This window comes from Cavia porcellus, unplaced genomic scaffold (assembly GCF_034190915.1).
Source record: "Cavia porcellus strain 051 isolate PalLab524CR breed Dunkin Hartley unplaced genomic scaffold, mCavPor4.1 scaffold_11, whole genome shotgun sequence".
NCBI classification, from domain to species: domain Eukaryota; kingdom Metazoa; phylum Chordata; class Mammalia; order Rodentia; family Caviidae; genus Cavia; species Cavia porcellus.
Window position 1 is genome coordinate 78,921,971 of NW_026947494.1, and position 18,657 is coordinate 78,940,627.

An 18,657-nucleotide genomic window follows, 5' to 3' on the forward strand; every position below is an offset into this window, starting at 1 on the left:
AATGATCAAAACTTATTTCAAAAGTAATTTTTATTCAACAATCTAAAGTTAGCACTAATGTTTAACTATGTTTAGTGTTTGTTAAGTTCAGAATATGTGTATGAGTACTTGCAATAATGCCTGATTTAAAAATACAGAAATGTGACAAGCGTGCACACACATTAATGAAGTACATTTTAATTTTTATATTGTTTAAAAATAGGAATTTTGAGAATAATTAACATAGCATAACCAATTATACTTGGAATAAAATACATAGCATAATCAATTATACTTGGAATAAAATACATCTTTCTCTCATTTTGGATATAAATCTTTTTCACTCCTGACATTTAAAAATCCATGTGCCTTAGAGTGAACATTGTATTAGTATATGTTTCAAAGTAATAAAATACTAGCATATAACTTTACTGATTCTATGTAAATAAAAAGCATACTGTATTCTTCTATCCATAAGTTTTATTTCTCCACTCAAATTTTAAAAACCCTCAAAGTCTGAATTGGTTTATTATGTAATATTTAGCATAGAAGTTTTTAAATTATCAGATAAAGCAATTTATCTTTTCTTGATTTGATTATGACTTTTGCATGATCAAAAGCATTATTCTAGCAATAGAAATATAAGGCAGAAGCCAGATATAATAAAGTTTAATTATGTGTTTAGCTTTCTTTAAACCATGTTGTAAGATATTGCCCTCCTGTGAGAAAATACCCACCTTCAGGGTCATCTGACGGCATGTATAAGCAGATACAACGTCATTTGACCCGATGGTCTTTGATTTGTCAAGTGAGTCTATAAATAAGGCTTAGAGTTGTAAGCATACAACAGGTCAAGGGTCACTTGTCTCACTTGTGTGTAACAATCCAGGGTCATCATGTCTCCAGATGCCCAAGATGCTGTATTTGAGAACCGTGGATCAAACGGTCCCTCACACATTCCAGTATGGGCTTCCTGACAGCTTCTCCAAGTAAAATGGCAGTCTGAAAATGGTATCTCCCAAGTGCAACACTTCACATTAAATGTGAGAAATGGAATGTATTTATTATGTTTAATGATTTTCTGCCTTTTACTTAGATTGATACTATTTGGGTTGGCCATTGACAGTTTTATCAGGTTTAGTTTCCTGAGTCAAGATGCCAAGTGCATAGCACTTTGGTCAAACACAGATTCCTTATGCTATTTGAAAACTGTACACGAGAATACAAAGAGAAAAGAACCCTATTTGAATAAATTATCTTTAAATTGCTATGTTAAGAAAGTCTTTAAAATGAAATTACCTGTCGCATACAGTGACCTTTTGGAAGAAGTTATCTACACATCATAACTGGTCTTGTCCTCCAAATAGCATGTGAGTTAAGCAGATGGACCATTAAATCAAAGGAACTGCAAAATTTGTGATTACTGTTTTCTAAAGACCTATAGCTGCAAGCAGTGGAGAAAGAGCAGCAGAAGACTCAAGAGACACCTGCTGATCATTGCTCTGTCCAAACAGAGGCCTGCGCCTGTGACTCCTTCACGGAATGTGGCTCTGAGAAAGACCTACCATCGAGTAACAGCGTTATCTCTGGTTGATGAGACATGCTTTGTTTCTCTTTCATGGTGGGAGGTACGTGTGCGTATGTGCACGTCCGTGTGTGAGACAAAACATCTGACACTCAGAAAAGTAGTGTTTGCAACTTACAAACACAGCCAAATGCCACCTCACTACCAGTGATGTGGAACTACTCTCTTAATTTCAAGTATTTTCTCTAAAAACTGCTTCTAATTACAGGTTTGGGAGAGACAGATCTCTCAAAGGCTTATTAGTGCTAATGTAAACACATCTACATCTTTAGATTTGCCAGCAAGTTTTAATACTCATAAAATGTGCGTGGACTACATTGGACAAAAATACTTTGACATTATACATGCCTGACACCACTTAAAGGGCCATATACATCTCAAAAGAAATTTAGAATTTAAAATAAGTACCATATGTTTAACTCTTATCAAATGCTACTTTAAGCATATTTATTTAGATTCTCCCTCTATAAAATAGCTACAATCTTAGCTCCTGATTTAAGGAAAAGGACTCTGAAGTAAAGATAATTAAATAAATTCACCAGTGAAATATTGTAATTAGTGAATCCAAAACTCAAGCTCAGACAGCATGACATTGGTTTATATTATAAACACACTACTATTCTATCAACTAAATGAGTAAACCAGTGTTAAACAGACATACAGAAACAAAATATTGCTTATAACAAAATGAATAACCAATATATGCTTTCACCTATTAAGATAAAAATAAAGTTACAAAATTATTTCTAGAGATAAGTAATAGATATCATTATAGTTCTGAAAGTTGGAAGTTTATACAAAATCTATTATCTGTTATTTGAAGAAAAAATAGTTAATAAGCTGTAAACAAATTTCAATATTATTCTATTTAAGTAAAAAGGCAAAATTAGATATATTCCAACAAAATTATAATCGATATCTTCAAACCATTATTACATACACACACACATGCACACACACACAAGCTGAGTAGTCTTGGCTACAACAAGTTAGAATTTTATAGAGTTTTCTGAATAGGTAGTATTATTCTAATGGAAGTATAAACAAATTCAGGTTTGAAAAGAAATGTGGATCTATATAATGCCAAAAAACAAAATCTTACTTTATCATTAGGGAAAGAGAAAAAGATACTACATATTGCAATACTGGGACAATACTGTGTTTAAAAGTGTATCTTGATTTAGTAAAACTGTCCTTTGTGTTTTATAGGTTTTTGATGCAGTAATCTGTTTTCAGTCTATATTTATGTTAATTAATACTACTAATTCTTATAAAATAAATGAATTTGATGCTGCAAGATAAAAAGGGGGTAGAGGGGAAAGAAGAAAGAGAATTGAAGTGTATTATGTATATGTATACGTTCTCTGCAGTGGGTGTTATCATCGTGTACTATAAACATTTCTTAAAAAGTTAAAAAATAGATTTTTCAGTGCTTGGACATGAATTTTTTCCCTTACATATGTGATACCACGATTTGAAAGTGACAGACTGCAAAGGAGGAAACAAATAGCGAAATCTAAACACCTAACTCATCAGTTAATTTTGAAGGGAATCAAGGGATGAAGAGGGGAAAGAATAAGAAGAAAAGAGATTAAAAAGGAATTCAGATGTGTTATATACATACACCAACACCACAGAACGCATGTAAATATTAACATAGTATAAATATGTACTGAGACCAAAAATTGCAAAAACAAAGGCTCTAACTTGCACTAGTAAGCCAAATTTAGTAACCTGTGCTTATTCATTTAAAAAAAGAGAACTCTACTTGCCCCAAAGTCTTCTTCAAATAAAATGAGTATCCTAACACATTTGTTGTAAAAGTCACAATCCTTAAAACCATGTTCCTGATGTGGCAGGCGCCATAGGGCATACAGTCCTGAAAGTTGGGTCCTTAGAACAGTTACTTCCTGTCTAATCTTCACTTTCTCTAATTTTATTAAGAGTAATAGTGAGCATTGCACTGGTGGTTTAATTTTTTTAAATGTACCGATAAGTAAGAGATCAAGTGCTTGATATATGTTGAGCTCTCATAAGGAAAAATACAGATCGCAAGTTTGTATTATTCTAAACAAAATAAAAGCAGAAGTTATAAATACCATCGTCAATATAACATTACAACAAATACATTGATTGTATTGCTAATAAAAATGATACAATTGTAAACTAGAACTACATACTATCTATTTTAAAAATGTCTTCTAAGTTATTTTTAAATGCTATTTTAAAAGATTTATATATGTATTTTTATTCTTTAAGAGATGAAGTCCTCAGAAGAAAATAGCTCAGCTGATAGGAAAGTTACATTTTTTATTTTAAAACAGTACTACAAGGTTTTGGCATGTCAAACAGTTTTATGGTCATGTATTGAATTTGTAAGACAAAAATTACTGTAAACAGAAATCGCGTTAATTCCAGAAAGATTAAATTAGACCTGGAAATTCCAGGAAATCTAAATTAGATCTGAGTGAATTTACAGTGAATAGAGCATTTCAAATAATTCTCTAAGGAGTGAAACTTTGAGACTGGCAAACACTGACTTGGGGAAGCAGGTTTTTTTTTTTTTTTTTTTTTTTTTTGTGTCCTAGTATTCTCCGATCTGTAAGGACACGTGAAACTTTACTACCTACGAAATGATTATAGGATGCAGATCATCATTTGTATATATTTTAAAAATGTGCAAAACTTTTCTGATTTCACATTTGAAATTTGACTGCAGTTAAACTGTCATACTTTTGTTAAAATTATTGTATTAAATTAAAATACTAGGTTTTAAAGCATCACTGCTCATTCATGCTTATTATCAGAATAATATTTTCTTTCTGCTTCTAACTCAGATTGCAAGGGATAGATTTCTGCAACACAGAAATTTGAAATTCATTCACAAACATATTGCTCTGAGATCTACTTAGATAAGAAAGAATGTCCAGTACCTAATTAGATTTTGAGGAAGACAGAGATAGGATTTGATTTATTTTATATATGTAGAAATGATTCTAATCCCAAATATCAGAGAAGAGGGTTTAGTAACTTCTGAATATTAAGTTCCTGATAAGGTGAAATTACTGAATCCTTTTATGATTATATGCCAATCCTGAGGGATACTTGTTTGCTTTAAATGAGAACCTGTAGTTGCTTTAGCAGTTTCATGAAAAATTGGAAACACACAACTTTTATAACAAAAAGGGCCAACAAACCATTGGGAATCACCAGAGAGGCTCCAGAAATAATATACCATGAAAAATTCATGCTTTGTTCACAGCGACATATGAACATAATGCAAAGAGAAAAATAATGAAAGAAAATCAAGTGTGTACCATTAGAAAAAGATGTCCTAAAAGGATCACAAATCTCTAGCCTGAAGAGAGCAAAGCAAAAGAAGAGTGTCCATCTAGGGTTCCTTTGAGTTTTCAAGAGCATAACCAGGTCAATGAAACACATTTTGAAAAAAAGATTTAATAAGTGATATGTTGGAGCTTGAAGATGCCTAAAAAAAAATAGAAAAACACTATCCAACAGAAGATGAAATTAGGAAACTCACTCATACAAGAGGGTACATTCTAAATATTAATAAATCTAAGAAAATATTACAAAATAATAAAAATGAAAGATGAGGCCGTGTTCTTAATGGTTACTATATTTTATTGAGACAAGAAGCTGGATCTAAAAATGCTGTGGCTGAGCACATGGAGGTAAGTCACTGTTTCTATTGAATGTTCTTAATGTTTTGTAAAAGTCACAGTTTTCACGAACGGCAGTCACACTACAACTTTGTTTTATAGCCTGGAAAATCTTTTCTACACACATAGGAAAAAAAAGTGTGCAATGATAAGGAAATATTTTTGTAAGCTAAGAAGGTTAATTTTAGAAAAACTTTTAGCTTCATGGCAATTTAATTCCAAAATGTTACATTTAAATAAACTAAGAGCCATCATCATTTTAAGTGACTTTATAAAATATAATTGATAAACTCTTTAGCATGGACATTTTACCAGTAGAATCTGATATGACTATATCCAGAAAATGCAGGTGCGCATCTTTTTTTTTTAACCACGATGTTCTGAAAAAGTAACTTTTCAAAATAGTAACTCAAAGTTGAATTGCCATCTTTCCTGCTCATATTTGTCAGTGACATAAAATCTAATTGTGAAGAGACTATTCTTACAAATTACAGTCTTCTGAAACTATTTCTGTCCCTAACAAACCTCTAGCATCTGCCTGCTAACACTGACACATTGCAGCAGCAGACAGCATCATTTACAGTTTTTTTTTTTTATTATATCCTCGTACATGGGCATGTAGTTATGGCAGTTAGGGGAGAACGTCAACTGGACTGGCTTTGGAATCCTCGTGGAGATTGGTGGACCCTACTAGGTGTGCCTAGGTAGGTCCTGACAATGTGCACTTGAAGCCTATGTTGGGCTACTTCCTTCCTGGTGTTTCTCCTCTGCTCTGCCAGCAACTAAGCATCATTGGCCCACCATGTTTGCTTTTCTGTCAGCATGCATTTACCTAGCAGCTGGCTAACCATGGACCTAATGACCCTCAGAGATGAGCCCAATAAAGCCTCTGTTCCTTTAAATTCTGGGTGTTGGATATTGTGTCCAGCAATGGGAAAACTATTGCAAGTATGTATTTCTGCATTATTTTGTATGCATTTAGTTTTGCTTATTTCAAACTAGATCATAAAAAAACTACCCTTACCCAAGAGTATCTCTCTACTCAGAATGACAGAGTGATGGCGAAAGGAATAATATTATTTAGCTACAGTTGTTCAATGATTAATATAATGAATACAGGATATTGTAAAAATATATTCTGTATGAAAATATGAAGACCATGAATAAGCACATGTATTATTTCTGAATGATGTGATTATTCCATTATTTTACTGTAAAATCCATTGTTTTAGTTTCATTAATTTCTTCACCTATTGCTCCTTTTCCAGGCAGGCTCTTGTGCCACTAAGCTAAACTCCAGCCCTTCTCTTTTACTTTTGATGTCCTGAGGATCAAACCCAGGCATGTGCCAGGCAAGCCCTCTACCACTCAGCTGTATGCTCCCCTTCCCACTCATTATTAATAGTATCCTTTGTAGGTTTTCTGAATTTGAGCTCAATTTTTAATCAGCATTTCTCTAGAATGTTTATTCATAGTGTGGTTATCAGTTGGAGTTTTTATACAAATTTACTGTATCGCCTCTATCGAAACCAGGCTTTTGTTTACTAATATTGCCTGTTTGCAGGTCTCTTTATTTAGCGACTCCTGAAATGTAAACTAAGAATCACATGCCCTATTGGTTCCAGATCCTATACTACAACTTTAGCCCTCTCACTAGGGTGTAAGTTTCCAGAGCTGTACCACTGAAGGACCTTGAACCCAGGAATCATAATCTCAGCTATATTCCAGGCCCCTGGGCCTGAGCTTCAGAGGTACACTTCAAAGCAATAGACTTCAGATTAGTTGGAGAACTGCATTCGTTTGTGTCCTGGAGAATGAGGCTGCATTTTAATCTCTAGGTGCAAACAACAGTTTTTGCAACCCTGAGCTCACAAAACTAGCTCCAGGTCTGATCTAACACCTAGGTCTTGCATTTCAGTGTTGTTGTGGCTGCCTCTGAGCCATATTTTACTTATCACCAAAACAGGTTCCCATGGCCAAGTATCTCCACTTTGTGGAATATGAAAAATAAGGGTGCTTAAAGTGCTTGTTCACATATACATGTCCACTGTCTCTGTCAGCTACCCCTGCAGACTTATCTTCTGTGGTTCTTGTGCTTATCACTAACATTGATCAGCTGAAGAAGTTGCATAAAACATCACAGCTCACATATGAAGCCAGAATCATTATCTCCTGTCTAATCAGCATACAGTGAAAAATCTTTTCTTATATATCCTTTCCTAAGTAAAACTAAGACAATTGATATAATATACCTGAAATGCTCCTTTTGGGTTTCTAAGACTTTCACCAAGGTAAAGAGACTTTGTAGGCAGACAAGGACCATAATATAGGGATATATATGATTTGGGAGGTCCTGAGAATGAACAAACTTGTGTTATGCTTAGAAGTTGCCTCTTTGATTTTCTCTTAGGGCAGTGGTTTCTTGGAATGCTGGTCATAAAATGAAACAATGAAGCTGATGATGTCACCACTATGTAATTTTATCTATAAAATATCCTTCCTGTAGGAACCAACTATTGAGCAATTCATCTTACTGGCTTCCATGGCTACTGCTGAGTAAGAAACTCTTGTGGAGTTTCCCTGAGCAGCACTGTTGGAATCATACACACTTCTTGTTGACCTTCTCTCATGAGTAGATAATCAATAACTCAGTACTTCCAGTTATTGCCTGAGTAAAATTTATCTTTCACAAGCAATGTCCAGAATTTTTGGTTTTGTTGATTGTTTTTTCTCTGAAAATTCTCTACACTCCAGAACACTTGAACCAGACACTCTAAAGAGTCGTGGAATTTGTAACTGAATTTAAGGACAAAACAGACACTAAAAAGTAAGTAACAATGCTTCTACCAAAGGAACACAATTCTGTGATGGCTGACCAGGAAGAAATGTAAACTTTATTAACTGGCTCAAAAATATAAAATAGTGATTTTAAGGAAACTCAGTGAAATTTTTTAAAAAAACATGCAAATCAAAAATTCAATAAAATCAAGAAAAGAATTTATTAATTGAACTAGAAGCTCAAAACAAGGTCAAAATGTAGGGAACCAACCAAATATTATAGAATTGAAGGATTCAGTCAATGAAATAGAAAATACAATTGAGAGCTTCAGTGGCAGACTAGGTCAAAATGAAAAATCTGAATTTGAGAATAGGTATTTTGAAATGTCTTGATAAGAAGCAGAAAAATAAGTAATATGATAGAAAACTAAGGGTTTTTGGGACACCAATAAGTAAAAAATATATTTTGGTAGCTATAAATGAAGTGACAGAGGCACCAAAATATTATTTAATAAAATAAATCCTGAAACCTTTCCATGTATTTAGGGAGATAAAACATCCAGATTGATGAAGATTAAATAGTCCCCAGTTTACTCAGTAGGATGAAGTCCTCTCTGAGGCACATTATAATCAAGCAGTCAAAAGTTAGAGACAAAGAGAAATTTTGAAAGTATCAAAGAAGTATTAAGCCAAAAAATTTAAAAATCTCCAGTATATTATTAGCAGATTTTTAAATAAAAACTTTGCAGAAGAAAAGAAAATGAGATAGTATATTTACAAAGAAATGTAAGAAAAAAAAGACAACAAAAAATAGTACCAACCAAGAATAGTATGTGCAGTAAAGCTGTCTTTTGAAAGGAAGCAAAAATAAAATAACTTACAGACAATGGAAATATCAAGGACTTCCTTTATGTTTTACAGCCTTATAATTTTGCTTACATGAATTCTTTAAGCATGTTAAAAAATAATATTTATTTTCATGGCTATATATGAAAGCATAAAGCCTATTTATGGAAAAATAGTGAAATTCAGAATAGCTCAATTGTGTAATGGTGTGTACATCACATAGATCTCTAGTATAAAGGTAAAAACTCAAAGGGAAAATTAACTAATAGTGCAATAAGTTGTTAAGCAATAAACAATAGAAAAATATTAAATTATGGAATTAAAAACATAAATGTACAAGGAGAATAAAATTTCAGTTGTTGTGTGTGACAGAATTTAAGTTATTATCAGCTTATAGATTATACCTGTAGAATATTTTTCATATGGCTCATCATCACCACAAAGAAAAGGTCTACAACACACAAACAAATGAGAAAGGAATCAATACTTAGTGACACAGAAAACTATTGCTTCACTGGACATCTAGCAAGGCAGAACTAACAAAGGCAGACACAAAACAACCAGAAAGCAACATGGAATTTATAAATCTTCAACAATAAATAATATTAATTGATTGTTAGCAATATCAATAATATTAAATGTAAGTGGATTAAGATCTTCAAACATATAGTCGAGACTAGATGAAAGTTACAAAATCTTATACTAGACACACTTAATATTTAAGAACACAAATAATAAGAAAGTGGAGTGGAAAAAGGTATGCCATGCACTTGGTAAACAAAACACCAGATAAAAAGTATGTAAATCTTTTAAAATACAATTCAAATTGCATTCTGAGAGATAAAGAACATCCTTGCTAATATTCAGAGCTAGTTTATCAAGAGGATGAAACAAATTTAATTTCATGTTCACTAAAAATTGGTGCACCTAAATACATGAATCAAACATCAATTGGTAAAAAGACATACTGTCATTTTGAAAATGTGATCAACAAAGTTAACAAGGAAAAACTGGATTGAGTTACATCAGTGATCAAATGGAAATAACAGATATATAAGAAACTTTGACACTATAGCAAAAAAAGCATGTTTTCTTCATTGCTCATGGAAATTTTCTAAGGTGAATCATATTATACCCCAAACAAGCTGTAATGAAATTAAAAAGACTCAAATCATATCTGATAGCATTTTAAGTAGATATCTAAATAAGAGTAGAATTCTTGTGAATTCACTAATCTTTAGAAATTTAGCAACATTTGCTTGAACAGCTAATGAATCAAAGAAGAAAAATTGAAGATTATCTAGAAACAAACCAAAAACTTAACACAACATACAATATCTATGAGACAGAGCCAGAGCAGTAATGAGGGAGATGTCTATAGGAATAAACATGTACATCCCAAATAAGAAGGATCCCAAACAATCTATTGATTTATTTTAGGGAACTAGAAAAACAAAGCAAAGTAAATCCAACATTAATAGAAAGGTATAATAAAAATTTGAACAGAAATTAATCAGAGAAAACATGAAATCAATAAAACTATACATATTAGTAAAAATAAAACTGATTTTAAAATCTTAATAAAACCAACAAATTCTGAGGTAGTTTAACTATCAAAAGAAAACATTCAGATCAATGAAATAAAACTTTAAATAAAATATAACAGACTTTTCAGAAATAAAAATCATTATAATGAACTTTTCAACTTCGTACTGCATCACTATTAAGAAAGTCTGATAAGAAAAAGAAATGAAAAACTTAAAATTAGAAAAGAAATAAAAGTTTTCATTACTGTCAGATGATATGATCCTACTAGGAAAAACACCAAAGATTCCACAGAAAACTGTGGAAACTAGAATCAACAAATAAATTTAGTAAAGTTGCAGAATACAAAGCAAATACATGCAAATCAATAATAACATTATATCTAATACTAACCTAACATAAAATAAAATCATAAAAACAAATCTATTAATAAAATAGAATAAAAATTCATTGAAATATTTGGGAAGCAAGTTGGTTAAGGAGATAACATATCTTCACAGTAAAAACTGCAAAATGTGATGAAAAGAACTGAAGACATGTATAAATGGGAAGATATCTTAGAGATATGCATCAGAAAATTTTATATTATAAAAAATACCAAGGCAATATACAGACACAATGCAACCCTTATCAAATTTAAATGGCATGGGACTGGAGATTTAGCTTAGAGGCATTAGTGTCTGCCTTGCAAGTGTGTGGTTGTGAGTTCGATCCCCGGTACCGATAAAAGAAAAAATGACACACAAAAAAATTTAAATGTCATTCTTCATAATGCAGGAAACATAACCTTAAAATTGACAATGAAAGTAAAACTCCATATAAGTAGCTCATTTTGATGAGGAAAAAAGAAAGTTATAAGAAGTATACTGTACTGCCCATTTTAAAACTATATTGAAAAGCTATCATCATCAAAATAGTATGCAGTAGCATCAGAACAGAAGTGCAGACCAATGGAATAGAGAGTACAGAAAATGTGCACAGTAAAAGAACTTTTGACAAGGACAGTAAGAGGATGCAATGAAGAAGGGATTATCTCTTCAGTAATTGGTACAATAAAACTTGAATGTCTGTATGCAAAAAGAGAAAAATTGTGTGTTTACTGATACCATACAAAAAGATCACAACAATGGACTAAAGAACAAAATGTGTGGAAAAAAACCTCTAAAACTCCTGAGAGAGATATGGGAAAAAGAACATTCCCTGGCTGATTTTTTTCTGGTACTATTTCAAAATCTCAGGCCACAAAGCCAAAATAAGTGCATGAGCCTTCATAAAAGTAAAATACTTCTGCATAGCAAATGAGACAATAAAAAAATAAGAAAGCAGCTTATGAATTGGGAGCAAACATTTCAATCCCATGAATCTTAGAAATGGGTAACAAAAAAATTAAAAGGAAGGCAAAGAAATCAGTAGAAAACCAGTGCAATTAAAAATGGGCAAACAATGTATGAAACTAAAGGTTACTAGGTTAAGTGAAGTAAACCAGACACGGAAAGCCAAGTAACACATCTTCTCACATTTGTAGAAACTAAAAAGCAGGTAACTATTTAGTTCATCAAAAACAACAGTTTGTACTTTCAATATTTGATGATTTTTCCATGCCTGAATCTTCTCTCAATAACTACTTTTAAAATGATACTTGATATAGTAAGTAGTGTTAATTTCCTATACTTTGAAATTCTGTACCGTTTTTATTCTTTTTTTTTTTTTTTTTTTTTTTTTTTTTTTTTTTGTGTGTGTGTGTGTGTGTGTGTGTGTGTGTGTGTGTGTGTGTGTGTTTTAAGTTGACCTTCCTGAAGACTGGAATAGAATCCTGTTGTCTGGAAATTGGGAAGAGCACGGGAAAGGAAGGATAAGACAAATTTAAAAAGGCATCCCCAAAGCACAGTGAGGAAGGAGGAATCAGTTCTGGTGTGTCTGCAGCACAGTAAGGTAATTTCTGGTTAACACAACTATGATGTATTTCAAAATAACGAGAAAATTCCCAACACAAAAAGATTAATGTTGGAATAGATGGAAAATATTGTTACCTTAATTTGATCATTATACATTGCATACATGTGCTGAATTTATGCAATATACTTCATTAAGATGTATAAATCTTATATTTGCATTAAAATGTAAGTTGAAAAATGGGAAAAAGTATATGAATAGACACTTCTTCAAGGAAGGCATACACATGGCCAATAGGCATACCAAATAATGATCAAATTTGTTATTAGAGAAACGCATACCCAAATCCATGTAAGATTTTATCTCACACCTAAGATTTTATCTCAGAATAGTATATAGCAGCATCAAACAGAAGTACAGACCAATAGAAAAAACTGAAAGAAAAAATGTTGATGAGGAATGAACCAACAAGGAACGCATGTACCTAGTTAGGAGTCACTTAAATGAGTATAGATGCTATGTAAGGCAGTACGATTATTTCTAAAAAAAACTAAAAATAGTATCATATGAACCAGGTGCCCTATTCTGGACATATACCTAAAGGAAATGCAGTCACTATTTAACAAAGACATCTGCACATTCACGGACACTGTGGCATCACTCACAATAGCCAACCTATGCAAACATTCTAATTGACAGAAAACTTATAGAGAAACTGTGTTACTTATACACGTGCAACATGATTCAGTGCTCAAGCAGTGAGGTCGTGCCACTGGGCACAGCATGAGCAAGTCTCGGGAACAGTATGTTAACCATGTCTTACAACGTAAATAAGTGAAATAATCCAGGCACTAACACAACAATAGTACCTGATTCACTTTTATGTAAAACGTGAAAAGACAACAAACAGATGTATTGTAGAGTGTGAGGATGCCAGGTAATAACTGTGTACTGTATGGGAAATTCTTGCTAAAGGAAACATTTTAGCTGATCTTACTACACAAACCAAAATAAACTGAAACTATGCAAGGGGTGGACTTGTTAATTTGCCACCCACAATAAATGTGTTTCTCATAACATCATGTTATATTCCTAAATACACACAATAAAATTTGTTTTAAAAATGAACCACGCATACCCATCTTAACTATTGAAAAAGCCTTCAGACATCATTTAGAATTTTGTAGAACTCTTGATGACTTGTTACTGTAACAATCGTATGTGTCACAAGGTAATATAATTGATTTATGATAATTTATATACTCAGAGATATGGCCAAGTCGCAGAATAAAAACAAGTAAATGTACCTTTACAAACTTATTTTTATCTGTCTGTCTCTGTGACTATCTAACCATTCACCTATCTGTCCTAATTCCAGGACTTATCCACATTTTTTCCCTTGGTATTTTACTCAGGAAAATTAAAATGATAAAAATAAAGGCTTAAATTCAGACCATTTTTAGTTGAATTTTTGACTCCCTCTCTGATCCTTCCAACTAGATCCTCTGTTTACTCCCTGACTGATGAATTTCAGCAAATGTTTGTTACTGAAGCTTCTAGCAAAACATCTTCCCATTTTTCTATATTTTCTTGTACTGTATTTTTATACTGTCTTTTCTTTTAAATCTCTAGTTTATTTTTTATGAGGGAGTTATGAGCACATAACTTTTGTTTTCTGAGGAAATGTTATTTTCCTTCATTTTAAAAATTCTTTATGATCATACCTTGAGAATCTTGCACATAATCTCATAAACTGAGAATGTTTTCTCTGCTCGGGTCCAGTCCCATGTGGTCACCTTTAAAAGATGAGAAAATAATATTTTATTAGCTTTAGAATGATGGTTCCTACTTCCTCTTATTTCATTTGTATGATATACTGCACAATCTAAATGAAACTTACACAATATATCTGCTTTGTCCCTAACTAATGAAGTTATTCTAATAAAGATCCCTGGATATCGTGTTGATTTTTTTGTATTCCAGGCTTTATCATTGACCTATTTTTAGCAAGTGTCTTATAGTATTTGTGAAAATTTCAATTTGCCTCAAATTTTTGTGTGGCTTCTATAATATGTATTTCTTCTACATATAAAGTAGGTATTTATATTATACATAAATGATTTTCTTGATTTGCCATCAAGCACAGAAGAAACATCAGATGTCAATACTGGCTTCAATGTTTTAAAACATATAATTTCTGCTGAGAAATCACTCCAAGATGCCTGATATGAAGGCCTCTACACTATCAACACGTTGGTCTTATATTTATGTTTGATATATTAGCCCAATCAAGAAATTATTCAAAGGATGAATGTAAGAGCATAGTGAAATATATAAATATTAAAGTTGTTTTTCTTTTCTTTCCTGTCTTGTGTTGTACAATTTGAGTAGACATAGGTATTCAAAAAGCAGTCAGACTTTTTTTTTTCTTGTGCATGGGATCAAACTCATGACCTCATGCTTGCCAGGCAGGCACTTACACTGCTGAGCTAAATCCCCACCCAGATTTACAGTCTTAGATTCCCTGTACTATTAGGCCTGTTGCTGAAAGGTTTGGCATCTAGTGTTCACATTTAACTAACATTTATTGAGTCTATTGTTCTGAAAGGTCAATGTTCTGAAAACTAGACTTTGTATATAAAAAATATCCACATTTACTTAGTGCAAATACCAGAGACTATAATATAGAATATAGCAGATTACCAACGATATTACTGATGTAATTTACTGAGGTAGGCACAACACTGACCCACATACTGTGGCAGTCACAAGTGATAACTCACAGACAGTATTTCTGATTTTTGCCAAGGATAAGGTCTGGTAATTTAAACATTTAACACGACAGAAACATTTGACTAAATTATGATAGATTGAGTAATAACTGGGGAAATGTGATTATTATAAGTTATACTCATTACTTGCTAAGAATAAATTAAATATAAGTTGAAACACTGCTAGTACTTAAAGGTGACAAAACAGCTTTAAAAAGTTTTACTGAGAATATAAAATTAATAACCTAATTCATTACATCTAAAGAATTTTTAAAATCATTTGACTCACCCATATTCATTTATTTATATAACTGTTTAATTTTTATTCAATTAATAAGATAAGGTGACATAGTTTGAGCATGTTTTTTAAAATCTTGCCAGTGGCTTTGTGGGATTTTTAACAACAGTATTATTTGATCCATTGCTTTTCAGGGTCATGATTTAGGCAGAAATGCTTTCCAAAATTTTCATTTCCTAAACATAAAGTAAATGATTAATGTAAGAACACATATGCTTAATAAGATATTTTGGAAATAGCTGGGCTGTTTTCCTTTTCTCTACATAATTATCAAAAATATATTGGCAATATGTTATTTGATATTTAACTTAGTTGATATTCATCTGTTGTGGCAAAATTGGAAAAACCAGTATGTTTGGACAAAAACACTCACTGGAGGTGCCAGAAATTTGTAAAGACTCGAGCCCCTCAGGGCTAGAAACGTTGGAGAGTAGAGTCGATCTTGAAGGGAGTCCTGCTCCCGCACTTCACACCAGCCCATGTACACGATCTGGAAAGAAATAAGCAGAATCAATTGTCAAAAATCTTATTTTAGGGATCGTATGTTTAATTTGCATATCTTGGTGCATTATAATCTCAAAATACTACCAAATAAATGTATTCAAAACTACACTGAACCACATTTACTTTCAAAAACTGAGGTTCTTGCAGAGCTCAAAGCACGTTTTTCTTCATATTTATCAAGTCTTTATGCATTCAGTCTGACATGAGTTTATTTTGTCCACTTCTTATTATAAAACATATATTTCTGATAGAATCAAAAGAATAATTATTTTCCTAATTACTGTCATTTTAGTATATAGAAATGTGTTTTCAGTAGAAAAGATATAGGTATGCATAGGAGACAAATGAAAGAGACATCTTGTCAAAATATTAATGGAACAAGACCCCAGATCTTCCCTGGCCTTAAGAAGGCAGCATAATAAACATCCTCTTTATAACCACTGATCCCAGAAAAAGCACAAAGCATGTTAATGATTTTAGGTATCAAAGGGAAATGGCAACTGCTCTTTCCATAATTTGACTATCACAATAACATGTGGGGAAAGGTTTTCTTTTCTTTCTTTTTTTTTTTTTTTTGGCCTTTTTCCTTTTTATCGGTACCAGGGATCGGACTCACAACTGCCTGCTTGAAAGGCAGGCACTTATGCCACTGAGCTAAATCTCCAGGCCCCTGGGAAAGGGGTTCAGTGTCCTATCACTCGACATTGGCTTCATCAGTTGGACACTTCTTTCTTCCTCCTATGCTTTTACTCTTTTGCTATCACAGTTGGTATGACCAATTGTGTGTAAAGCACATGACAAAAGTCCATGTGGACTTAGTGTCTTGTGTTTCTGCCTTTACAATAAAGGTGCAAACCAAATGTGCAATGAAGTGCAGCACATCAGACTCTCTACCATTTGGAAACAACTGCCAGGCAATCACTTCACCTGCAGAGAAAATAAATCCACTCACTTTTAGGGTAGTGCAGCAGGCATTATTATTCTGATGACAGCTGACTAATAACAATACAAGAATTTGAAATAAAGTTTTTTCTTTACAGATTTTATCTTCTTTCAGGTATATTTTCTCTCTAAAATAATTGAATTGCTTATCATTTCATTATCTTTTTGGATTAAAATAAGCGCCTAAGAAATAGTCATTCATTTAACAATTTAAAGAATAATGACTTAAACCAAATAGTTTAATGAATGAATCAAACTTGATACACGTTGGGATTGGAATTTAAGCCAAAGTCTCGTGCTTTTTAAATTACATAGTGTATTTTCTAATGTCTGAGGTTGCTAATTTATACTTTGAAATTTGATCCTTAATGAAGCTATTCATAGTGTCTTCAGTGAATAATAACAGTATAATATGTAAGAACCAATGACAATAGTTAATTGTCTTTCGTTGCTTAGATGGCCAATTATATTTGATTAAAATGCATACTAGTTTTAGGAGAGCAAACTTTCTATTCAAGCATTTCATTTAAAAACTGGCTTAATTAAATATGTAAGTATATGTTTGTAATGTTTACAAATAATTGAATATAATCAAAGATATGATCAGTTATTACTTCTGGTACTTGTATATTGAGTAATTCAGACAACCTACAAACAAAATTATCTTGGAAACCTGGTAGATATTTTATAAAGGGTTAAAGAGTACACAAAAATGACATAGCCACATGAAATTAACAAAGACTAATGTTCTTGTTTGCTTACGTGGTACTGGAAATTGAAACACACTGAGCTGCATCCCCAGGTTTCCCCATGAAACACACGCAAATATGCACCCGCGTGCACACACACACACACAGAAACTTTTTTCTGGTTTGGTTTGTTTTTTTACTTATGAAGTAGAGTCTTACTAAGTCACTAGACCTCCCAGGTTGATCACATATTTGTGGTCATCCTGCCTCAGCCTCTCAGAGTTTTGAGATTATAAGCATCTGGCATGTGTCATGCACAACACACAACTGACAAAGATTTATCTTGAATCTAAACACTGGGTACCAAGTCTTGCAATACAAGCACTTTCTACACAGAAATGCTCCATGAAGGATGGAGCTGTTTGGGTGAGCTTCTCAATCAGAAAAGTAAATTTGAAAGTCCTCCAAGTTTGGAGGCCCATTAAACACGATTACTTGAAGATCCTATGTGTAGCATACTAAATATAATATCGAGGCAGTAATCATTAAGGTCTTGCAAAGTGTGGGACCTAGATTTTAGCTGATCAGGTAGTGCAGAAAATTCCAATCTGGAACCAGTCTCTAATGATTCTAAATCACAGTTTTCCTAGCTCCTAACTAAACACTGTAAAACCAAATCCTTTTGAGTTGATATTAATATCCTGTGTCTCAACCTATTTTCATAAAAAGTTTCCTAGAAGACCAAAAAATCCCAAATAATATAAAAATCAAGGGGTTTTTAAATTATATAGCACATTTTCAAATATCTGCAATTGCTAATATATGCTTTGAAATTTGATCCTTAATGAAGCTATTTATAAGGACTTCAGTGATCAATTACATTAAAAGAAAAACATGAAGAACAAAAAGCAAATTGCTATTATATATTTTGAAATTTGTATTTCGATGAAGAATTCTACATTCAGGCATTCTAAATGGGATATTCTCACACATCTATTAAATTTAAGCATGGTTGCTATAGGAAAAGAGCTACCATAAAAGCTGAAAAACTACTTCAGAGAACTCCTATAGATGGAGTTAACAAATTAGAAAAGAAAAAAAAAAAGTTAAATGCTGACTCAGCAAAAATATTTAGAATACTGACAAG

The 18,657-nt window shown here is 32.4% G+C and overlaps 1 protein-coding gene across 8 annotated transcripts in view; it reads right to left on the minus strand.

Moving 5' to 3' along the window:
* The window catches only part of Sntg1 (syntrophin gamma 1), a 774,196-nt gene that overhangs the window by 82,003 nt on the left and 673,536 nt on the right, over positions 1-18,657 (minus strand). For all 8 annotated transcript variants that reach the window (XM_063258519.1, XM_063258518.1, XM_063258522.1 and 5 more), the window contains 2 exons: positions 15,749-15,865; positions 14,031-14,102 (listed from right to left, as the gene is read on the minus strand). In XM_063258519.1, coding sequence (XP_063114589.1) covers positions 14,031-14,102; positions 15,749-15,865 — 189 coding nt within the window. The remainder of the gene's footprint in view (positions 1-14,030; positions 14,103-15,748; positions 15,866-18,657) is intronic.